We start from the raw sequence: 22,809 nt of genomic DNA, 5'->3' as shown, positions 1-22,809 counted from the left end.
TACATTGTTTTCGTCGTTTTCGAGCGCCACAGCAGCAATTTTCACAGCTGCCCTATGCGGTTAATGCGCGCAACACTTATCTGCGCCAAAGCCATGACAAGCATCCGCCACGGTGCTTGATCCTTCGACCTCTGTAGGGGGCGATATTTTTCGAAGGCAAATCTCAACCAGTAATGAAGCTCGATGGCCCCTCTCTCCAGTCACCAGTGGCGCGCACTGAGCGTACCATGGCCCCGGATCACGGCTTGAATGCTCGAATTTGCAGAGATAAGAGTTGGTGTCCAACAAACCCGAAGAGATAGTTTCCCGTCTGCCTCCACTCTACCAGGATATACGAGGTGGGCCTGCCAGTGCTTGAACCCATTAGCGGCGACACTGGCAGGGCTTGGAGAATGCTTTGCCCCGTTAGCTTCGGTCCGCCAACATGGTCGTGTTTCTAATCGCACGCATTCGCGGCCTATCGCGGTCGTACCTGGACGATATTACCGACGTTGTGAAAGTAACACCGCGGCCTTTGGAGTCAACAGCCATCACGCCGCTTTCAATTTTCAGCTGCATCAATCCGCAATAGTGTGCAAGCAAGCAGCTTTGCGCAGGATATATCTCACGAACAGCTTCGTACACCCAGGAGAATGTTGGCCTGGTATGTTTGGGGTAATCATCAACAGGCGACTACAATCACGCCTGCCTAATCAGGTAAAGAGCTGGAGCTATGTTCGCCATGAGCTATCCGTGTCTGTCCAGGTAGACATGCCGCGTCGCATACAGAGTAGCGTCGGGTGACGTCGGTCTCATGCTCCATGCTCCTATTTCAAGAAGGCCGAGTTGCCCACACGGTTCGCTCTTCACGGCCCTTGACAGTCACAGCACGAGCTTGACTCCCGATCAATCCCGGCACTGCGATCGCGAAGATGCAGCTCATCTCACTCCTCGCCGTTGGTAGCCTCACAGCCAGCGTTTCTGCTCGAAGCGCTCGTTCTGTCGGCAAGAAGAACGAGCTCCCTCGTCCTCGGTTGACTGTTCCAGAATCGAGCCTTCGTCCCCACAAACGCCAGAGCACTCAGATCATCACCACTGAAGCCTCCAAGTGTATGTTGTGCATTCCTTTGTTCTCAGCGCAAGCTAACAAATCGCAGCCTTCGCTGTCAACGGAACTGCCGGAGCAATCCCAGACGTCGACTTTGACATTGGCGAGTCTTACGCTGGTCTTTTGCCTATCAGCAAAGCTGCCAACGAGACCTCGGAGCTGTACTTCTGGTTCTTCCCCTCAGAGAATCCTGATGCGGATGATGAGATCACCATCTGGCTGAACGGTGGTCCAGGTTGCTCGTCTCTTGAAGGATTTCTTCAGGAAAATGGACCGATCTCATGGCAATATGGTTCCGGACCAGCTGCGGTATACAACGGATGGAATTGGGCAGCCAGTTGGGACTGGATTCACTCAGGGCAAACCTACTGCCACCTCTCAGGAGGAGATTGCTGAGGAATTCCTTGGCTTCTTCAAGAACTTTGTTGATACATTCGGTCTGCAGAACCGCAAGGTGTACATCACTGGCGAGTCGTACGCTGGACGCTACGTCCCCTACATCGCAGATGCCATGTTGAGCAAAAACGACTCGACCTACTACGATGTGAAGGGTATCATGTTCTACGACCCCAGTGTAGCCGATGATGTTCTCCTTGAGGATATTCCTGCCGTTGCCTTTGTCGACAAATGGGCTGGTCTCTTCAACTTCAACCAGACTTTCTTGGACGACATCCATAACCGCTCGGAGGCCTGTGGCTACACCGAGTACATGGAGAAGTATCTGACCTTCCCCCCTCCCAGTAAGCTCCCATACCCAGAGATGGATGCCAACACCGAAGGCTGCGGACTGTGGGAAGACATTTATAACGCCGTCTTCTACACCAACCCTTGCTTCGACGTATACGCCATTGCCACCACCTGCCCTCTTCTCTGGGACCCTCTTGGCTTCCCCGGCTCATTCGACTACCTTCCTCCCAACACGGAAATCTACTTCAACCGTACCGAAGTACAAGCTGCTATCAATGCGCCCATCCAGCCCTGGGCGGAATGCTCCAACGGCGTCCTCGACACTGATTCTTCTCCCCAGTCTTCCTGGGAGGTTATCCCCCGCGTCATCGACGCCCTAGATCGCACCATCATCGTACACGGCGAGCTCGACTACATCCTCCTGTACAACGGTACTCTTATGGCTATCCAAAACATGACCTGGGGCGGCATGCAAGGTTTCCAGAACCCGCCTGTGGATGACTTCTATGTCCCTTACCACGACGACCTGAGCCTGACCAGCTTGAGCGCCAAGGGCCTCATGGGAAAGACAATCACAGAGAGGAAGTTGACATATGTCCAGCAGGCCATGAGTGGACACATGGTACCGCAGTACCAGCCTAGCAGTGCGTACCGTCAGCTCGAGTTCTTGTTGGGACGCGTTGAGAGCTTGACATCCAGGGAGCCTTTCACTACTCTTCCCAAGACGCCTCAGAGCAACGAGACCAGCATCGTTGGAAAGAGAGATCTGGGCGTCATGCCCGGACAACTGAAGAAGTGGTTCTAGACCATTTTTTCTGATGCCATGCAATGAATACGATGTAATGTGTAACTCACAAACTATCCACCATATCTGTGATATTTCGTCTTCTCTTCGTGACATTCATGTATCATTAACCAGCGACATTCTCGGCCACCCTTCTGCCATCCATGCCCAACACACCCTCCTGCCTCTCTGCCTTGTCTTTCGATGCCTCGGCAAAGATGCTTGTAATAGCCTCTATCGTAGTGTTGCCTCCACTAAGCACGACAGCGATGCTCCAAGTCCTGTCCCCAGCCTCCCTCTGGACCATGCTCCTGAAATCCTCGTTATACAGTATAGTTGCCAGCCCAACGACGGCACTCGGCTCAACGAAACACTTCATCCTCTCCAGAACGAGCTTCATGGCATCTTTGATGTTCTGCTCTGTGACGGCGTATAGTGCCTGCACGTAGTCCTTGTTGGAGATGATGTTCCAGGTGTGATGGCCAAGGGGTGTGCGAAGCCCGTCTGCAATGGTCAAGGTTTTGACGCTCGTGACACGTTCACCCGCTTCTACGCCCCTCCTCGCATCGTCTCCGCCTTGGAAACTGGGTTCCGCGCCAAAGACACGTACGCCAGTGCCGTGCAGTGCGACTGCGATGCCGCTTAGCATGCCACCGCCACCGCAGGGCGCTATGACGGCATCCAGTTTCTCGCCACTTGCAAGCAACTTGTCCACTTGGTCTTGTATCTCCAGCGCCATTGTGCCTTGGCCGAGGATGATGTGAGGATGGTCGTATGGTGGAATTAGCGTGGCGCCCGTGTTTTTGATCACGTCTGCAACGACGGCCTCGCGTTCGGTGCTCGTGGAGCCGGAGAAGTGTATGGTGGCATTCTGGGCGCGCGTCCCAGCTATCTTGGAGGGCGTGGAAATAGTGGGCATAACAATGTGCGCGGGGATGGAGAAGGTCTTTGCCGCGAGCGCAAGGGCCTGCGCGTGGTTTCCTGGTGCTGATGTTTAGCCATGCTGCTGAGCCCCCCATTGGCACATGATTGTAGACATACCACTGCTATGTGTGACTACTCCCTTCCTCTGCACTTGCTCCAGTCCCTCCTTCTCAATCAACCGCGTCACGGCGTGGAAGGCTCCGCGTACTTTGAACGCGCCAATGCGCTGCAAGTTTTCGCACTTGAAGAAGAGCTTCACCTTTGGATGCGCGGGCTCTTGGCCTTCCCATTGTGTTCCTTGTAGGGCTTCGGATGATTGACGAGTGCTGGCGAGGTTGGTCAAGGTCGTGCTAGTCAAGATCGGCGTGTCGTGGATGTGCGGCTTGACAAGGGCGTGAGCGGCTTGGACCGAGGCGCGCGTCAGGGAGGCAGGCGGTGCTTGGGAGGACATCTTCGCCGCTGAGAAGGGGGATCGTAACGGAAGGAGTGCATGTTGAGGAGCATCGTATAAGACGTGACTCAGCGGAGAAAGATAGAGCGATATGGCGGGGAAGCTGGCGTATGGAGGACGGCGTGGGGAGTGTTCCCGCGAGTCATGCTGCGGCCTGGCTTACCCTTCTCTAAAGTCTATCGTCTTATGCTCATCGACACGCAGGTTCCCGAATAACAATGTCGCGACAACATGGACGCAACCGTACAGCCTTATCCCGCGTGCGTCTTCGGATGAGCAACCAAGACCAACGGCGGTCAGGCAAGACCATACCTCGCTCACCAGCTTGATACACGCCACGTCCACCTCTGGGCAAGTGAAGGGTCAGCCTGGCGGAGAGACTGCATGAAATAATTGATTAGATATTGAACGTTCAATAGAAACCCGGCTTACAGAGCAACATGATGAGAGCATAAGGGGCAACAGAGTCAAGCCGACACGTATTTGGTCTTAAAACATAACAGTACCCGAGCTGGCTGCGGTAAGAGAGAACCAGGAATAGATTAGTAGATACTAAGGACAACACGAGCGAAAGAAGTCCCACATGGACGGTAAACGGTACGCTAGGAATTGGAGTTAGTGCGCAGTATATCTCCAACTATTGTAAGATTAGCGGCACAGGGAAACGCAGCGGCCTGGGCTGACTACGGTAGAAACATGTGATCAAGTAGTAAAGTTGGTACTACAGTCCGTCAGAGCATGATGATACCATAATGCGATACTGTGAGAGACAGCGTGAGAAGCCGAGGATTGTGAGATATGGGCATATTGTTGGTGTATGAACCATACAATGACAGCGACGATGGAAAACAGGCCATGCAAGTGGGCAGTTCTGCGTAGGTCCATGCACGCAAGTGCATGCCATCCCGACTTCACAACGCTCCTTGACTCTTGTGGCATCCTACAGAGTTCAATGAACAGATCATGTGACTGTCTGAATGGAGTATTGCACCATGAGGTGATGTTAGGAAAGGATGCAGAGTCTATGAAAGTCCCGAGCTCGGATCGTTTGTGGCGTCTGTGCACGCTAACATGTTCATTTCCGTCACCGGTCATGGTCCATCGCTCCCAGCCATCTCATACAACCTTGGCAACGGTCCATCGATTTCCATGCACCGAATTCGACAAATACATCCTGATGTGCTATGACCAAGAGGTCCCATGCCAGTATAGCTTCCTCGCAAGCAGAGCACTCGGAGCGACAGGCGTCCTATGATGGTGAGCGCAGCGGAAGCCATGAGGACGGGGACAGCTCGTCTCTGAAAAAGCCACGGTCGTTCATGGCTACGTTGGTATGTGACCGCAAGAAGGCACAAGAGTGCTGTTTCTGACTAGAATAGGCATGCGACATTTGCAGATCAAGAAAGACTCGCTGTGATGAAGATCGGCCAAAATGCGGTTACTGCAGGAACATGAACTTGGAGTGCACTTATCAGGCACCGCGAAACACGAAGAAAGATCAGTCTTTGACTTTGGCAATCAATGCCATTCGGAGGCTAGAAGCAAAAATCGAAGATCTGACGACAGCAATCAACACCCCTAAGCCTTCGTCTGCCACTCCACTCTCACCAGCAGTACCTCTCAATGACCACCAATCACCTCATACCCTGTTCTCACAGCCCAGTCCAGGATATCATGTCTCAACCATACCATCTCATCATTCCCAGAATAGCAGACTGAGTATACATGAGTTGGCAATGTCGCCACAAGTCGTGGGAACTCCCGGCAAAAGTCCTTTCCCGGTCATAGAAGTCCAAGGTGCTGTGGACCTTTCCTTCAGTCAGCATCGTGTCGCCCTCTGGCCGGCCATACAACAGATTCTCCCTACTGGATTTGTCTCTGTCCGAGTAGAGCTTCCAGAGGACTACATAGTCGATATCGAGAGTCGAAGAGCGCCGCTGCCGATACACATCGATCGTCCGTACGGCACCGCCCCGGAAGATTGGCTGATGAGCCTTCCACAATCGGCGGTGAAAGGTCTTGCGGGTGCCTACTTTGCCGTCTTTCATCGCAACATGCCAATCCTTGATAAGTACCATTTCTTCTCCAGTACGCTAGGCACAGCTATGGAGAGCGAATTTGGGTATGATGTTGAAACTGCGCTAGTGCTCAACGTGCTCGCATTGGGTTGCCTAGCTGTCAAAGCCCACGAGGAAGGGGATTTTGCTCTTCCATCACGTCACTCTGCAGCCAGACGTGGCTTTGAACACCCAGACTGGTACGAACTTGTCGCAGATGACCCACCAGGTCTCAAATTCTTCAACGAAGCGAGACGTCGCTTCGGTTTTCTCATGTGCGAGAACAATATACAAGCGGGCCAGTTTTACATGCTTTCGACGCTCTACTATGCCCAGATCTTGCGACCTCTCGATTCATGGGCCACCGTGAATCGGGCAGCCCTCTGCTGCGCTAGCATTCTTACCCGTTCAGGGGCGGTCGACTACGACACATGGGAAGGTGACATGCTATCGCGCCTCTTCTGGTGTACTCTGATGTACGAGACTGTCATTACACAGGAACTCGACTTACTTCCACACAGTGGACTATTGGACTACGAGCCAGATACGCCTCTACCAAAGTTTACCCAGTGTCCACGGCCAAAAACTTCGATATCAGGATTGCTCACTGATGAGGATGAGTCTTTCTTCAATTTCCACTTCCTCGCTCAGGCCGCTCATCGCATTATTCTGACGCGTGTGAAGCAGAGTTTGTACACATTTGCTGAGAAAGACAGCTACCCCAGCGCCAGCTTAACAGCCGAAATGCATCACCAACTCGAGCAGTGGCGTGCAAATCTCCCACCGTCTCTTCAATTCTTGGACAATGACAATGCCAGTGACTCCCCTAGCCCCGCGCACGTCATCGCAAAGGCCATGCTACGAAGCCGCTACCTTGTCGCAAAGTTTCACATCGGCCGCCCGTTCCTCTACAAAGCGCTGCATGCGCCAACATACACCAGTGATGCGGAGTACGGCGAGGTGCGCGAGGGTCTTCGAGGGGGTATGTACTGGCCAACTACCATGGGACTCTGCACCGAAATGGTATCAGCTCTACCAATCAAATTTGGATGGTGCTGTCAGTGCTTCGGACAGGTGCTATTGTTTCATGCCGTAGCGCGGTCGCCAGACCCAAGGTTGCGAGAAACGCTACCGGAGGGATGGCGCGAGTGGGTAGGCATCATGATGACACTGATCGAGAGCTGTGCGAAGGATAGTCCTGGTATTGCAAAGGACTACGAGCTGTTACGCCTGTTGGATGCCTAACCCTGCAAGTGTAGCCTGAACACATACAGCCCTCCTTATTAAAATTTCACACAAGTTTTCGTAAGACCCTGCATTACCCTGCCACACGTAACACGGCATCACAGAAACTCAACGCTTACTTTCAACACACGCGTCATTGCCAAGTGTTCGCAATCAAGAGGCGACTAATACGTGTTTGAGCAAAAACCCAAGAGCGAGTAATATGAGACGAAGAGAGACACGATAACTGTTGCTTGCTTTTGTAAGCATGCACCTTTCTTGTGATACGAGCGATGCTGATGTTCGACCACCGCCGCTTCAGCGCCGATCCTGCCATCTATAGCCGAGTACGAGAGGCTTGCGTGTACAAGTAGCTAACAAGCTGACTACCACAAACGCGCATGCAATACCGTCTCGTCTCGTCTAACGCAAATCAACACTCAGCAGAGGATGAGTTGAGCTTGCCATTTCCAGTGCTCTTGCCATTCACATACCATCTTTGTCCATGGCAAATTCCATGTGAATCGCTGGCTGACATTGCACAGCCACAGGTCGCGCATCCCAGATGGCGTTTCAGACTTTCAGCCCCCTTCCGGCGCGGCAGCCAAACCCTATGTAGCGGATGATGGCCCCTGCATTGCTTAGGGATGGAAACAAGGATCTGCCACTAAACTGGGGGCGTCGGCCACCTCCTTTGAGGGAGAAGGACACCTGAACTTACCATCCTAGCTTTCTTGTTGCTCGTTTTCTTTTGGCACCCGGCGCAGCGCTTCTTGGATATTCGCATACGTTGTCGTCTTCCGTTTGCGCCACCTTGTTCTCAGGGTGTAGACTCTGCGACGCACGATCCAGTTGCTGCAATTTACGATATCTGGGGGATTCGCTGGAGAGGACTGGACTTTGATGCAGAAGACCGAGGACTGCGACACTGGACTCGTACGCGCGGGCGCACCTGGTCCATTCTAGACCTCTGAACCCCAGAGCGTGAACTGCGACAATGTCCGACTACTCATACCAATCGCTGGCCAACATGGGGCCACAAGGGCGATGGCGACGTGTTTTACTGATCACCATGATACCCATGGCATTGGCTTTGATTTACTTCAGCTATCCTTCTGCATACATGCCGAGCAGCCTTCGGTCACAGTACGTTTGAATAGCCTTCGCACAGAGGCATGGCTAACAAAACCACTATAGGTACCCGCATACGCAAAATGTCTCACTACCCAAAGACGACGTTTCGATGGCGACAATAATCAAAGCCCTCTATGGTCCGATAATACATCCAATCGACGCCGCAAACTTTACCGACGAAGATGGAGACATATACAGACTATCAGGCGAACCGAAATTCAAGAGCAAGCTAGGCAAGAAAGTGCTTATACTGGACATTGACAGTCGACCGTTGACGGACAAGGGTCAGCTTATGGACCCGCAGTTGAAGTGGAAGGGCATGCGCTCGTTGAGTGCGGGCATGCTGGGGCATTACATGTTCGGTACGTTTCCACGGCACGTGGCAGGTTGCAAACGACAGCTTTGACATGTGGAGCGGACATGCAGCGACTCGGCTAACACGTAACAGCACAAATACACGGTTACGATTACAAGTTCATTCGCGCACCCGACTATGCCGACCGGTGGGGCACATGGGTCAAGGTTCCAATGATGAAGGAAGCGCTCAAGACCCATGAGTACATTGTTTTCATGGACTCGGACGTCATGTTCCACTATCCACACCTGCCGCTCGAGTGGCTGCTCAACTACTGGAACATGACCGACGATACTCTCGCCATGATGTCTATCGACCCGAACGAGCCGCAGAACTACGATGCCAAGGGCAACCGATACCTGAATACTGGATTCGTCATCGCACGACAGAGCAAGAGGACACAAGAGATGTACAAGGCCTGGGCGGAATGCCCTTCTGAGACCAAGTACAAGGGCTGCGCGCATTGGAAGACGGATTGGGCGCACGAACAAGCCGCCTTTGGAAACTATCTCCGTTACGACTACGATCGACCGGACGACATCCGCGTTCTCCCCTGTGTCGAAGCCAACGGCGCACCCGAGGCCGCGCACCGAGGCGGTTGCAAAGGCGTCTTCGTACGACATTTCTGGATCGACAAAGGCCTTGTAGCTAAGAACCTGGCGGACAGCGTCATGCAGTACTTCCTACCGCGATTGCACGAGGCGTACCTGGGCTCCGCGAGTGAGCACATTGTGGATGCGAAGGGCTTTAAGCTTGAAGGCGCGGAGCTGATTGAGATGACTGAAGAGGAAAAGGCCGCTGCCAAGAAAGAAAAGGGCAAGAATCAAAAGGACGAAGGTTGGTAGGGCAACTTCGAATCGATTGAGAGCCTTTAGGTTTTATCCAAGATACCCACACTCGGCGCACGCGCATCGCAACCTGCTTCACCAATCTTGGAACGATTCTACGCACGATCCTCATATAACTGCCATCTAAGCCAATGTTGTGTCTTGCGGGTCCTTCTTTTCGGCGTCCGTCGGCGTCTCATGTCTCATCGCTACGTTCTTGTACAGCATATCCCTTCAGCTTGTTTTATCATCATATTAGACTTGGCTGGGACGGGCTCAAAAGAGGGGGTTCCTTGATGCATGTATGAGCATCTTTAGGCACGATTAGCCGTTCTGAATATCAGTCTTTCGTTTTTTCAAATTGAATCGGGCGCATCTTCTGATGTAAGATTTACACGAATCGCCACGCCTCGTTTTTCATCACTATTTTCTGATCTAGTGCGTGAGCATAAAGACGTGCGTGCGGTAAGTAGAGCCGGTGATGGAAAGTAGCCTCTCATCCTCCGTTATAGCACATATTGGTTGTTCCGAATATCAACTTAAACCTCATGCTCAATGTCCGCGACCCTTGGCACCTTGTGCAGCCGCAAGCCACAGAAGTTGGCGACAAGTTCAATCTGGGCGAGGTCAGTATGGCCCATGAGGCATAGATTGATTGCTGCCTTACGCATTGTTGGATCGTCTCAACGTCGTCTTTGCTAACGCCAATACGCCTGGTACCACGCAGATGCCACGCGGTTTCTCTGGGCAGATTCTGAATCATGATGCCACTGAGTACGGTGAGCTCGGTTTCAACGTCGTTGAGGATGCTGTGATCAGATAGATAGAGTCCGTATGTGATTTGCTTGCTCGTCCAGTCTGCATCTTGTCAGTGTAAGGCCACAGAACGGGTTGACATTACATGCCAAAATCCTTCTGTGATGCTAGCACGTCGTCGATGCCCTTCTGATTGTGCTGGTACAAGCGGCCTTGCCATGCTGCGCCACGTTTTGAGTTTTCTTCATCGCATTGCCATCCCTCTCTGCCCTATGATAAGTCTCCATGGTCGTTTGCTGACGATATCTGTTCCATACCTCGAGAAAGTATAATCCTTGTCCTCTGGGTTCGTAATTGCATCGATGTCGAAGATAGCTTCCAGCGGCTTGCACACACCCACAATGACGATGAGTTTGAACAGTGTCTCGCGAATTCTTCGCATCAAAGCCTGGCGTTGCTCAGGTGTCTGATATTCGGGTCGCTTGATGAGTTCCTTGTAGAGTAAGGGCGCGAAGCCGGGCTGCCCGCCGCCAACGATTGACGCGAGCTACAAAGACTTAATCACTGCTCTTGTATGTGCACGGAGAATGAGCCCATACCAGAAGGACATACCACTTGTCAGCTCCAAGTGACCGCGACGGGAACCTCTCCTCTACCGCCTTGAATAGGGCAAGAGCCTCGCCGTCGGTTGGATCGCGGGGTATCGGGATCGTATTAGTCGACATGATGGCTTTCTTCCTGTGACGGAGGAGTCCGAAGTAGTAGCACAACAATTCGCCTCTCGGGACGTCTGCCGACTGTCGTCATTGCTTCTTCCGATATTCGGGATAATGAAGCATGTTCAAGGACCGATCGCGGCTGCGACGCGTCTTCAAGATTCGGCGCGCGTCGCTCCAAGGCAGGCATGCGGGGTAGACATAACCTTCTCCGCCTCCTCCACCACCATACTCTTACGGAGAGGCTCATCTCTCCCCGAAACTGGCGTATCCGCCCTCATCGCACAACTTCATTTCAGGATAAATGCAGCATGTAAGCCGCAATTTGGGAGAGTCTACCTGGGAATTGATTTAGAGCACCATAATGTAGCACCCTCTCCATCGACCTCCATTGTCAGCGTCCTCATATGGAAGTATTTTCCCTTGCATACGAATACTTGTCGAGAAGCGGTGGCCGAAGCCTGAGTACGACCAGGAAGTATGGCCACTAGCAATTCGTGCCACCGCCTGCCCAATGGCAAGCCCAAAACCGTCATCATCACAGGCGCCGCAAATGGTATTGGTGCGGAAACAGCCCGTACCTACCATATTCATGGCTGTAACATCGTTGTAGCCGATCTTCCTTCCTCCAAAGAGGCAGCCAATACTCTCATTTCATCTCTAGCCGAACCATCACGAGCCATTTATCACCCTACCGACATCGTTAGTTGGAGCGACATGCAAAGTCTGTTTCGGGAGACAAAGAAGACATTTGGACAGGTAGACATCGTCGTGGCGAATGCAGGACTGATGGAGAGTAGTGGTTTCTTCGAATTTGAAGAAGACGAGCAAGGGGAGCTAATGGAGGCGACTGAAGCCGGCAAGATCATCGACGTCAATTTGAAAGGCACTATGAACAGTAGGTTATCGACCTCTCACACATTTACTCTCTCGACGTCCGTCTCTAATACACAATAGCTCTCCGGATGGCTATGTATTCGATGAAGTCGAACACATTAGACTCGGACGGTGCACGAGGTTCCATTGTACTTGTCGCCTCAACATCTGGATACTTTGGTGGAACTGGTGTTGTCTCGTACGTATCTTCCAAGCACGGCGTAGTAGGTTTGGCGCGAGCCTCACAGGCTGTTGCCCAGCAGCTTGGCGTCAGAGTCAATGTTGTCGCACCCTTCTTCACCCCTACGCACATTACTTCAGGTTACTCGGACAAGTGGAAGGAGTATAGTCTGCCAGCAAACACAACCGAAGACGTAGCTAGTGCCATTGTGACTACAAGTATGCATCCTGGGAGGCAAGGCCATAGCATGATGGTGAGTCTGGAAAGCTTCATAGCCATCTCTCCTTCGAGAAACTAGTGCTGATATCAGTTTCTAGGTCGCAGGCAACTTGGTGAGAGAGATTGAAGTGGCAAGAACAAGCGCAACGAAAGATTGGCTAGGAAAGGAGATGTTCGATATCATGATGAGAGGCGGCAAGTTCTTCAACGACGCGGGCGGCTATACACTACCTAAAGCACGGTCTTGAAATCTCTCACGAGTTTGTGTTACACACTAGTGGTCTATTGGAAGCTCGCCATGCACTTTTTTTGCCGTATTGGTCATTGACAGTTGATCGCCCTTAGTAGGGGTAATGTTTTGGGAGGGTCGCCTGCGAAAAGAGAACACGGCGATCTAGTGACATTGTTTCCAGAGGAAAATAATTGCAAAGTAGCGGTGACGATAATACTGTAGTTGTGTATAGCCTAGGAGTGGGGTGAGAATTGCGCAGCTACGCATGTCTTCGATTGCATCGATCAGGGCGCAAAATTCCAATACGTGTAAATGGCCGAAATGGCATTGGTCGATGTGTAGGAGTAATAGACTCCCCAAGCCGATCACAGGGTTCGTTTTCGCCTTAGTAATCCGCGAGCTTTGGCCCGGTGACGTTTTCTACAGCCCTCGGCAACACCCTCCTTCGATAATCTGTCTCAACGCCAATTGAAGCCTCACGACATACCGTCTGCACCATGGCATCTTCAAGACTAGTTGCTCGCTCATCGCGCGCTCTGTTCTCCCTCAAGCGTACCCAGTGCCGGACCTTTGGCGTTTCCACTATCCGCAACAATGAGTTTGAAGCTCTCAACAAGCGCACAAACGACACTTCGGAGACGTACCGCAAATACCAGATTGAGAGGCCTCTGAACCCTCATCTCACCAGCACCACCTCTACCATTGCCAATGAGATGCCTTCGATTGGCGAGGACGCCGCACCGCCCGAATTGATCACCAATGCCAACGGCAACTTCGTACCCAAAGACTCTGTGCCTGAGAACACGGAGCGCATGACGGGAGGAACGCAGGGCAGCAAGGATCAGGACGTCAGCGGAGCAAACAGCGAACTAGGTGTTGGCGAGATGGAAGGCGCCAAGTTCAAGGTCGAGCCTATCCGCAGGACTGGAGAAGACCCGAACACTATGCGTGCGAGGTTATTATGTCCGTTCATACATTGCCCATCTCCCATCTCCCATCGCACATACAATACCTGGATTGGGACGAAGCATGGCTAACGAACAATCAGATCAGAGCCGCAAGAGGGGAACCCTAGAAAGTGATCTCCTTCTCAGCACCTTCGCCGACGCCCACCTAAGCACCATGTCTCCTTCCCTGATGCAGCAGTACGACACTTTCCTCGACGAAAACGACTGGGACATCTACTACTGGGCAACTCAAGAACCCACACCCACGTCCCATGAGACAGCCGAGGGCGGTGGCTCTGCATTGTCTACCGCCAACGCACAGGGCATGGACGCAACGGCACAGACGAAGTTACCTGAGAAGGACGAGCGCAAGAGACAACCTGGAGAGGGCGAGTGGGCGCAGACTGTTGGCACTTTCAAGCCTGCATATAGGCCTGTGCCTAGCAGGTGGAAGGGCAGCGAAATTCTGAGCTTGCTCCGGAGGCATGTCAATGAGCGCAAGGCGGGAGGTGTCATCGAGGGCGAAGGCAAAACACAACAGGAAGGTAAGGGTCTGGGAATGATGCCCGAGATCAAGAACTTCGATCAGTAAAGCAAGTACCGCCCTTTTGTTCACGGCGGCCTGTAGGTTCACTGTGTAAATTATGCTCTCAACTGTCCTTGCATCTCTTGTACATCTCTCAACTGTTTCATCTACAGACTATCTCTCCACTTTTTCCAGGATCCTCACTGTAACACCCTATTTTTACTACAACGTACACTGCGAAAACAACAAGGCACCAGATCAAGCAAATGACACTAGCCTCATTTTCTCTTGAGTTGCTTCATCCGGAACTCATTTCCTCCGTACACGCATCTCCGCACCAACTCCCACGTGTTCCGCGGCAATTCTGGTTACGTTTTCCCCGGAGCTTTATGTCATTACCCCGGTTCAATTTCCCCACACGGCAAAGCTCGCTTCGGCATTTCATATGTTTCGAAACTACGCCTGGTATACCGGCACCGGCTTTTATTGGAGGAAGTACTATTTCTCACTCTTCTAGACTGATGACCTGGTGTCACGTTCGAATGAAAATGCCTGACGGTGTAAATTGAAGGGGATGCGTTGCCGCATGTAGAGGTTTATCCGCCATCCTCAAACGTTTGCCCAGGTGCTCTTCAGTGACGGGATATGTAATGAGTGCTGGTATATAGTTGCTGGTTTCTTGGATGGACGAAAGGCATCCCATCTCAGCATCGATCATCCTAGTTCACGATGCGGTTTACCTCCCTCCTCCTCTTCGCTAGTACGGCACTCGCCGCCCTGCCCTACAAAGGCGCAGACTGGTCTTCTCTTCTTATCGAAGAAGCGGCCGGCAAAAAGTACAAAAACGCGGCCGGCACGGTCCAGCCTCTCGAGACGATTCTCAAGAACAGCGGCGTGAATACCGTCCGCCAGCGCATCTGGGTGAATCCCTCGGATGGAAACTACAACCTCGACTACAACATCAAACTCGCCAAACGCGCGAAAGCGGCTGGTCTAGGCATCTACCTCGACTTCCACTACAGCGACAACTGGGCCGACCCAGGCAAGCAAGTCGTACCAGCAGCATGGAAATCGCTAAACCGCGAGGCCCTCATCAAGCAAGTGTACGACTACACCAAGAACGTCATCAATACCTTCTCTACCAACGGCATCGCCCTCAATCTTGTGAGCATCGGCAATGAAATCACACCCGGCCTCTTGTTCCCCATCGGCCAGCTCTCTGGCACCGATGGACCAAAGAACGTCGCCGCGCTGCTCAAATCCGCATCCAAAGCCATCAAGGAGTCTTCCATGAGCCCCAAACCCAAGATCATGATCCACCTAGACAACGGCTGGAACTGGGAGACACAGCAGTGGTGGTACGATCTCGTGCTCGGATCAGGTGGTGGACTATCGGCCGCAGACTATGATGTCCAGGGTGTGTCCTACTACCCCTTCTACAATAGCGCTGCTACGCTGTCTGCGCTCGGCACGAGCTTGACCAACATGGCGAAGAAATATGGCAAGGAGGTCATGGTCGTTGAGACCAACTGGCCGAGTTACTGCCCTAACCCATCAACTGCTTTCCCTGCGGATGTAAAGAGCATTCCAATCAGTGCGGATGGCCAGACACAGTGGATGAAGGAGGTTGCGAAGCGCGTGGCTGCTGTGCCAAATGGGAAAGGCACTGGTCTGTTCTACTGGGAGCCAGCCTGGATTGAGAACCCAGGGCTGGGCAGCAGCTGTGGATGGAACCTCATGGTTGGTAATGACGGCAAGGTCATGAGTAGTCTGGCTGTTTTCGGTAGCATCTGAGAGATTGTTCTCTTTCCCTTTGGAAATGTACATATTGCGCGCGTTAGCACACCAGAAAGGCTATATTTGGCACACCGGAAGTATTCCCAAGTGTTCGTGCGCATGATCGTAGTACACTTATGTATCAAGACGAATCAAACATAAACATGCAAGAGAAAACTAGCAAAGAACGGTGACAATGATCAGAACATTTTTCGTGTGGTCGAGCCATATTTGATGTTTGGGTGGTTTCATTGAGTACATAGCAGTGAAGCAGTGCAGACTCCTTTCCCTCCCGTGTCAAAAAACAGCCCAGTCCATTCCGAATGTGCAAAGGAAGATGTGTCAGGGTTCGTGATGGCATCATATCCTTCCGCTAAATGCCTTTTCGTAACCTCATTGCGCCCGCAGCAAATTATCAACCTACTGCTCCTCAGAGTAACCCTCACCACCAGCTGGCTGGGCCTCGCCCTCGCCTTGCTCGGCCTGCCTGGCCTGCTCCGCGGCTTGCTGAGCAGCGATGGCCTTGGCACCGTAGTCTTGCGACATGGGCTGGACAACGGGCTGCTCCTCCTTGGGCTCGATGATGGTGACGGAGTCGGGGAGAGTCTTGGATGGGCCGGCCTTGCCCTCGGGGTCGGAGCCGCGCATGATCTTGACCTTGATACCGAGAACACCCTGGCGGAGCAGGACGTGGCGGGTAGCGTGGTCAATGAAGTCCTTGGCGGGCTGACCGGAGTGGATCATGAAACCGTCCTGTATGACGTTAGTATGCCATTTCTCACTGCATCCCATGTGTGTGTGCCTACAGTGAACTTCATGCTCTTGGCACGGGCGGCCCTGAGCTTTCCGGAAACAACAACCTCGCAACCCTTAGCACCAGACTCCATGATGAACCTCAGGACACCGTAGCAGGCCCTTCGGACGGCCAGACCATTGAGAAGCTTGTATCGGAGGGACTCGCACTGGGCGACGGCGGAGAGACCACGGTTCTGGACCTTGGCGGCGTAGAGGGAGACGGAGTTCTCGGGGAACTTGAATCGCTTCTGGATGAGCGAGGTGAGCTCACGGATGCGGCGACCCTGCTCTCCGAGAACCTCCTGGGTATGTGTGGCGCGGATGATGATGTCGGTGACAGTGGGGGTGACGCGGACCTCGACGCCGGAGTAGCCCTCCTCGGCCAGCTCGCGCTGGAAGAACTCGTTCAGCTCGGCGTAGAAGACACCGTCTGTGGAAGGTGATGTTAGCGACCGGTCTGTGTGCGCAATGCCCCTCATATCTCGCATTCGACGTCTTGAGCCTCGTGGAGTTGCACGCCACGTTGCCATGCCCAAACATGACCGTCTCTTGCATGCCTCATCTTCTACCTGCAGGAAGGGTGTATCGTACCAGCAACGAACTTTCTCCTCTTGGAGCTGCAGGCCGTCAGTACTCATTCCCAATTGCGCGTCTTTGCCATGCGATGGCACGCAGGTAAACTCACATTGCGGTTTGAGTGGTGGCCATTTTGTCGAACTGTGGAAGGGCGTATCTGAACTCCGGGCGTGGGTGTTCAGAAAAGTCGAGCCGTTGTTATTGAAGTCGTAGTGGATTTCCGTGAGAGCGACCAAAATGCTAAGCGAAGCAAGTGGGCGCTAAAGCTCGGACCACCTCCATTCACCATACGAAGAAGCTCGTAGATGGCCGCATCTGGATCCCCATTTTATGAACACGTCAAGCAGTATGCATATGAATTTTACCGGGTACAAGAGATGACGTTCAATATCTGTATACAAGAGATTCCCAAACGCCGACCAATGCCAATTCCAGTCTCCGTGCTCCCAAAGCGCCGCCGCGCCCTCATCTTCTCCCTTCACATGCTAGATATGCTCGATAGGACCCTCAGGCAGCAGAGGCTCGTTCTCCCTTTCCACGCACGCCTTAATCGGGGGACGAATGAGGTCATTGAACAAGAAGGTACCGTACACTAGCAGAGCGAAACCCGCAACCTGAAGCCACTTGAACGTCTCCCAGCCGAGGCCAAGCGACACGATCCAGATGAAGAGTGTGCGGCAAGTATCGATCGTGGAGCGCGAAGTGGCGGAGACGGTCCGAGTTACGGACAGACCGAAGAAGTTGAAGCCACTGCGACTTGTTAGTAACGGTTGAAGATGCAAGTGGAAGAAGACATACCCTATGCTGACCATGATCAACAGCGAGGACACTGCGATGGCACGGTAGTGAGTCATCTGGTACAGTCCCTCTCTGGCGTTGAAGTATCCAGTTCCAATTGCAAAATGTAGAACAATCATGCCAACGAGCGTAACCAGGAAGCCAAAAACACCCTCCCAGCCAACAACCTTGATCGGCTCCATGGCATACTTCTCCATGATTCTCTCTTCAAGCACGAATTGTGTCGCAGTGAAGATTTGCGCGCCGGCAATAAGCAGTACACCGATAATGGTCATGGCGGCCTGCGAAGGCGCCGCCTCCATGCCAACCGAGCCGGTCGCCTCATCATGAATTGATTGATGGCCAGGGGATGCTTTGTCGTCCTTGGTAATAGCACCTGCGAGTCCGACAACAGCGACACCAGCTACGACAACAAAGAGCGAGAACCACTTGTAGAGTCCAAGATGACGCTTAAGGAACCAGACGCTGAACAAGCCGACGAAAAGGACGAGTGCGCCTCTAGTCATCTGGTAGATACTAGCAGCGACAAACAACAGGCCAACGTTCATAAGCGTGGTTCCGGCAATATCGCAGCAGGCTGGAAGCGCCAACAAGAAGATGCTGCGTCCCTCGAGCGGTATTCTGCCCTCATCATCCGGATGTGCGGGCCTCAGTGGGTTGGCGACAGCACCCGTCTCGCTGTCCTCTGACCCTTCATTATCTGGGATGGCTTCGTAGCCAGCCTTGGCGCTCGCATACCGCTGGTAGAGCTGGAAGGCACCGATAACCAGCCAGCAACCCATTTCGCCGATGAACATCTGAAGCGTCTGGAGAACAGGCTGTTCGAAATGGCTGCGATATTTGGGCGAAGGGGAGTCGCAGTTCTTGACGCATTGCATGTCCTAGTTGCGCGCAGTCAGCATCTCGCTGCAGGGTAGCTGCACATGAGGCTTTACATACTTGGTACTTGGTGAGCAACGTATTACACACACCCGTCAACAGCATCATAGCCACCAAGAACGGTACTGCAGCTTTGACCGCCATGATGGAGACGAGTCGAGCTCCTGGAGCTCGGCAACACTTATCGGACGCGGTATCGCAACGTGATGTGTGATGGACAAAGACGCGAGCTATGTCCAGATGGAATGCGGAGGCGAGATGGAGGGATGTCAGAGTCGAGATCGAGGCAGCGATAGCAAGGTAATAGGCAGCTCTGAGCTGCGACCCGTGATGGTTGATGGCCGAGTGAGGCGCGTGAGACTGCGTGACGAGTGATGAGCCTCGGCGATAAGAGATGGCGCTAACGTCCGGCCGCGTTGCCGATCGTCTCGCACTGCCCGTTCGGCTGATGGGGACGCGTGACCTGGTCAGTCACGGTGCCTACATGAAGAGCATTTCCACAATCAGATCAGTGCACGTCGTGTGGGTTCTTTTTTGAAGACGCAACTGTGAGATTCAATGGGTATCTAGGACTATGTGGTAGATCGCGCTCGGTACACAAAAAATGGCAAAGTACTTTTGAACTAAACAAGGACATCTCTGGTGCAATTAACCAAACCTTTCCATCCAACTTACAAGAACCACCTAAAGTCTGGGTTCTTGGGTCCGTCTCTCAGTTTCTCGGTTGAAACATCCCTAGCAGTGTAGTTGACGCCCTGCTTCGCGTTCCTCCTCTTGTTGTCTACAACCATGTAGGCACCGAGCAGAGCTGCACACAAGCATCCAGTCGCTCCAAAAGCCGCAGTAGTCGCCAGCGCAGGGATATACTCTGGCGCATCCTGTGGCCTGAAGATGTTGGAACTAACGACACCCATCAAGTTTGCCAGCGGCACACCAACCGAGGTAAGGGTTACACGCCGGTTCTCATCGGCGACGTTGTTGTTGTACCATGTCGAGAGGAGAACAGAAGGCGCAGAGGTACCCCATGTCATCATGAAGCAGGCAAAGTAGGCAACGGTAAGCGAGTGTTCTACGTCGATGGTGGCGTAGATGATGAAGCCGATGAATGTGAGCAGGAAGCCGAGAGCGATGAACGGGAAGCGGAGGCGAGTATAATCAGAAGCAAAGGCCAAGATGAGAAGAACAATTGCTCCGACGATGTTGGGCGCCACCGTGTAGAGGTTCGTCTTGATCGAATCGTATCCCAGTCGCGCGACAATCTGTGGCAGGAACAGCGATACAGACTGCAGTGGTACACCGAGGCAGACCTCAATGGCTAGGAAGCCGTAGGTGGATGTCTCCTTGAAAATACCAAGAGCGTCTTTCAGATTGAACTTTTGGTCAACGACCGATGAGGAGTCGATCTGGATACGCGTGTATGCGAGTTGCTTCTCTGACTCATTGAGGAACTTGGATTCGTAGGCGTTCTTGGGGAGGTACCAGTAGGCGAAGAAAGAGAAGCAGATTGTGAGTGCTCCCTCAATAATAAACAGATAACGCCACGAGTCAAGCTTTGACTCGATCTGGAATACACCAAAAGAGAGCAACCCACTGAATGCGTTTGCAATATTGGAAGCGGCGTAGAATAATGCCAGTCGTCTGGCAAGCTCTCCTCGACGGTAGAAAGTGGTCAGGTAGTAAATTACCAATGGGAAGAAGGCAGACTCAGCCATGCCTGTGTAGCATTAGTAACAATTTCACTCACACATACGTTTTGGATACTCACCCAAAAACCATCTGAGGGCCATCATACCACTCCAATTCTGCACGCTAGCAGCGAGCAGCGTCGCACTACCAAAGCAGAACATCATGATCGGCAGCACGCGATGCGGCCCGTACTTCTTTCCCAGCATACCAATCGGTGGCGCAAAGATAACATATGGTACGTAGAAGATACTCAGCATGATGTTGTACTGGTTCCCCACGAAACCAAGATCTTTGTCCATGCCGTCCGTCTTTGCGTTGCCTAGGTTACCCTTGTCAAGAGCGTTGAACAAGTACATAATTGCGAGCATAGGTAAAATCCTCAGGTCGAACTTCCACGTCAGAGCCTTCTCGTGCTCGTATGTGGGTAGATGCTCGGTCGTTCCTTCGACTGGCACAGGTGCGTTTGCATCTTTGGACGAGGATAGAGAGGCCGTAACTTCGAGGCCGTCTTTTGCGAGCTCAGGATCTTTGTTTGTCAACATGTTGACAGATGAGATGTTGCACGCGGGAGCGATACAAGCTGGATGCGCTTCTGGGGATGTCGTGAAAGAAGGTGCGATGCGACTCAACTTCGAAGACTCCGGTTGCTTGCTCTCTCTTATGTACAATCGCCATAAGCTAGTAACTGCAATTATAGACCAGCAGGAACTGCATTCGTTCCGTGGAGTTGGGTGCAACCTCAGGCCACGCGCTAGCGTAGCCGGATATCCCAGGCGTTACATGGCGGTAGCGAGCGAGTGCAAGGTAACATTCTCCGCTGTCTATCTCACGTTGCGCATGGTCCTTCTGATAAACTCCCTGCTCTTTCTGACCAATACCGATTATGTCGCCTCCTGTCGCGCGCAGAAACTGGGGTCTTTAGTGGTTCGGCAGCGACCCCAAAAGAGGGATCAGCATGGAGGATTGGAGGATTGGAGGGGTTCATCTGAGATACGGCATGATAAGAAAAGGCCCGTCGCCATGCGATATCGGAAGGATTCGTGAAGGCGGTGGTTGACATCAAACCTGCGATAATTTTTCGGCGAGCTTCTATCGTCTAGCCCTTTTGTACAAATAACATCGATCGCGAGGTTGGAGATTTGAAGGCTTCCTCCTTTGCTGGTAGGGAAAGTGGAGTGGAATTCGGGGAAGGTCCCCACACTTGGTTACGACCTAATCAAAGGGCGGATTGCCCGATCCACCGCCATGCATACGAAGAAGCTCGTATTTTGCGTGCAGTAGGCAATACGTGTGTATTCTAGGTGACAATTGTTTGCTGTGGTGTCAGCAATACTTCCATTGTATTTGGCATACATATGCTTCGACACATTCTGAGAGCCAACATACCTAGGTAAAAGATGGCCAAAGTACATAATTCTTCTCCGGACCCGCACAATACATGAAATACAGAATGCTCAATATCGTGTGGCTTTGGGCCAGTCTAACTGTGTTGGTAGGCGACAATAATCATCTAACCTTCGGGCCGGAGTTGCAGATACAAATATTCACTCTTTCAGAGGTTGGAATGTGGTTCTCAGTATGACAAACGTTTCCATCAAGACAGACCCATTGTTGTTTTATGTCCTCATGACTTAGCGTAGTTGAGCAGGTTCGCGCAAGCTGTATTCGCTTAGGTACTCTTTCAGCAGCAAGGAAGAAATCTGTCTGGAAAGTGAGATTGAGCGTGATTTGAGAACCCACAATCTTGTGCCGTTTCTAAACAATGCTTTCTTCATTTGGTGTGATATAGGTAAGGACGACACGTCCTTTGAAGTCAAATCCAGGAAATCTGCTTCTGGCAACGCCGTATTAGCCACGTGAGCTGCTGGTTTCATACTCACATATCAGTTTACTGCATCATTCTGAAAACAAGAGTTCTTTGTCAGCACGCTATATTGGTCAGTGTGACTGCAGGCGTATCTTGAGCGGCTTGGTAAACCTGTCACCGTTCAATAGCATGTAGAAGCTTTCATCGATATTGTCGGATCTGAATGCGGCGAGCGGAACGAAAGAGTTCGAATAGATAAAAGTCCCCTTTCTGTCTTTGTGATACCAGTCGTCGAGATAATTGTACAATATGAACGAGGAGCCTACCTACAGGTAAGAGACTTTGGGTTGCCAAATAATGTCGGAACCGTCCCTAGGGCTCCGAGACCGGGAACTCAACCAATCCGATATCTTGGCAGGTCGCACATTACCCGTGAGTCTGTCATTATTTCGCACATTCAGCAGGTGGTGTAGGCGTTACGGAGTCGACAAGCATGGCGTCATAGGTAT

The 22,809-nt window shown here is 52.3% G+C and overlaps 10 protein-coding genes across 10 annotated transcripts; 6 read left to right on the top strand and 4 right to left on the bottom strand.

Annotated features, from left to right (window-relative positions):
- Positions 1-911: 911 nt before the first annotated feature.
- ACET3X_004239 (uncharacterized protein) lies at positions 912-2,579 on the top strand (the record flags this gene model as incomplete). Its single annotated transcript, XM_069450421.1, has 3 exons — positions 912-1,089; positions 1,137-1,396; positions 1,446-2,579. The coding sequence occupies 3 exons, from the start codon at positions 912-914 to the stop codon at positions 2,577-2,579; spliced, it is 1,572 nt and encodes a 523-aa protein (XP_069308217.1).
- A 106-nt stretch (positions 2,580-2,685) lies between these two features.
- ACET3X_004238 (uncharacterized protein) lies at positions 2,686-3,933 on the bottom strand (the record flags this gene model as incomplete). The annotated part of the gene is made up of 2 exons (XM_069450420.1): positions 2,686-3,539; positions 3,600-3,933. 2 exons carry the CDS (start codon positions 3,931-3,933, stop codon positions 2,686-2,688), a joined length of 1,188 nt encoding a protein of 395 aa, XP_069308216.1.
- Positions 3,934-5,987: 2,054 nt separating this feature from the next.
- On the top strand, positions 5,988-7,235 carry ACET3X_004237 (uncharacterized protein; the record flags this gene model as incomplete). Its single annotated transcript, XM_069450419.1, has 1 exon — positions 5,988-7,235. One exon carries the CDS (start codon positions 5,988-5,990, stop codon positions 7,233-7,235), a length of 1,248 nt encoding a protein of 415 aa, XP_069308215.1.
- Positions 7,236-7,919: 684 nt separating this feature from the next.
- Positions 7,920-9,548, top strand: ACET3X_004236 (uncharacterized protein; the record flags this gene model as incomplete). The annotated part of the gene is made up of 3 exons (XM_069450418.1): positions 7,920-8,360; positions 8,412-8,710; positions 8,797-9,548. The coding sequence occupies exons 1-3, from the start codon at positions 8,212-8,214 to the stop codon at positions 9,546-9,548; spliced, it is 1,200 nt and encodes a 399-aa protein (XP_069308214.1). The 5' UTR covers positions 7,920-8,211.
- Positions 9,549-10,069: 521 nt separating this feature from the next.
- ACET3X_004235 (uncharacterized protein) lies at positions 10,070-11,011 on the bottom strand (the record flags this gene model as incomplete). Its single annotated transcript, XM_069450417.1, has 5 exons — positions 10,070-10,147; positions 10,198-10,388; positions 10,436-10,551; positions 10,604-10,833; positions 10,886-11,011. 5 exons carry the CDS (start codon positions 11,009-11,011, stop codon positions 10,070-10,072), a joined length of 741 nt encoding a protein of 246 aa, XP_069308213.1.
- Positions 11,012-11,482: 471 nt separating this feature from the next.
- ACET3X_004234 (uncharacterized protein) lies at positions 11,483-12,681 on the top strand (the record flags this gene model as incomplete). Its single annotated transcript, XM_069450416.1, has 3 exons — positions 11,483-11,900; positions 11,960-12,312; positions 12,377-12,681. 3 exons carry the CDS (start codon positions 11,483-11,485, stop codon positions 12,524-12,526), a joined length of 921 nt encoding a protein of 306 aa, XP_069308212.1. The 3' UTR covers positions 12,527-12,681.
- Positions 12,682-12,942: 261 nt separating this feature from the next.
- Positions 12,943-14,101, top strand: ACET3X_004233 (uncharacterized protein). Its single transcript, XM_069450415.1, has 2 exons — positions 12,943-13,473; positions 13,559-14,101. The coding sequence occupies exons 1-2, from the start codon at positions 13,008-13,010 to the stop codon at positions 14,047-14,049; spliced, it is 957 nt and encodes a 318-aa protein (XP_069308211.1). The 5' UTR covers positions 12,943-13,007; the 3' UTR covers positions 14,050-14,101.
- A 611-nt stretch (positions 14,102-14,712) lies between these two features.
- ACET3X_004232 (uncharacterized protein) lies at positions 14,713-15,777 on the top strand (the record flags this gene model as incomplete). The annotated part of the gene is made up of 1 exon (XM_069450414.1): positions 14,713-15,777. One exon carries the CDS (start codon positions 14,713-14,715, stop codon positions 15,775-15,777), a length of 1,065 nt encoding a protein of 354 aa, XP_069308210.1.
- Positions 15,778-15,958: 181 nt separating this feature from the next.
- Positions 15,959-17,341, bottom strand: ACET3X_004231 (40S ribosomal protein uS3). Its single transcript, XM_069450413.1, has 4 exons — positions 17,240-17,341; positions 17,146-17,171; positions 16,566-16,984; positions 15,959-16,512 (listed from the first exon to the last, which is right to left on the bottom strand). The coding sequence occupies exons 1-4, from the start codon at positions 17,260-17,262 to the stop codon at positions 16,180-16,182; spliced, it is 801 nt and encodes a 266-aa protein (XP_069308209.1). The 5' UTR covers positions 17,263-17,341; the 3' UTR covers positions 15,959-16,179.
- Positions 17,342-17,615: 274 nt separating this feature from the next.
- ACET3X_004230 (uncharacterized protein) lies at positions 17,616-21,035 on the bottom strand (the record flags this gene model as incomplete). The annotated part of the gene is made up of 6 exons (XM_069450412.1): positions 17,616-17,880; positions 17,929-18,809; positions 18,868-18,977; positions 19,133-19,270; positions 19,562-20,521; positions 20,573-21,035. 6 exons carry the CDS (start codon positions 21,033-21,035, stop codon positions 17,616-17,618), a joined length of 2,817 nt encoding a protein of 938 aa, XP_069308208.1.
- Between the last annotated feature and the right edge of the window lie 1,774 nt (positions 21,036-22,809).

The sequence above is a fragment of the Alternaria dauci genome, chromosome 3 (assembly GCF_042100115.1).
Source record: "Alternaria dauci strain A2016 chromosome 3, whole genome shotgun sequence".
NCBI lineage: Eukaryota > Fungi > Ascomycota > Dothideomycetes > Pleosporales > Pleosporaceae > Alternaria > Alternaria dauci.
The sequence above is the reverse complement of the archived record's forward strand: the minus strand, read 5'-3'. Positions and strand labels throughout refer to the sequence as shown.

Coding starts and splice junctions, on each gene's coding strand:
- ACET3X_004233 (XM_069450415.1), top strand. CDS start 13,008: ATGGCATCTTCAAGACTAGTTGCTCGCTCATCGCGCGCTCTGTTCTCC. Junction 13,474..13,558: donor TATGCGTGCGAGGTTATTAT/GTCCGTTCATAC, acceptor ACGAACAATCAG/ATCAGAGCCGCAAGAGGGGA.
- ACET3X_004231 (XM_069450413.1), bottom strand. CDS start 17,262: ATGGCCACCACTCAAACCGCAAT. Junction 16,985..17,145: donor GAGGAGAAAGTTCGTTGCTG/GTACGATACACC, acceptor CACCTTCCACAG/ACGGTGTCTTCTACGCCGAG. Junction 16,513..16,565: donor CCAAGAGCATGAAGTTCACT/GTAGGCACACAC, acceptor AACGTCATACAG/GACGGTTTCATGATCCACTC.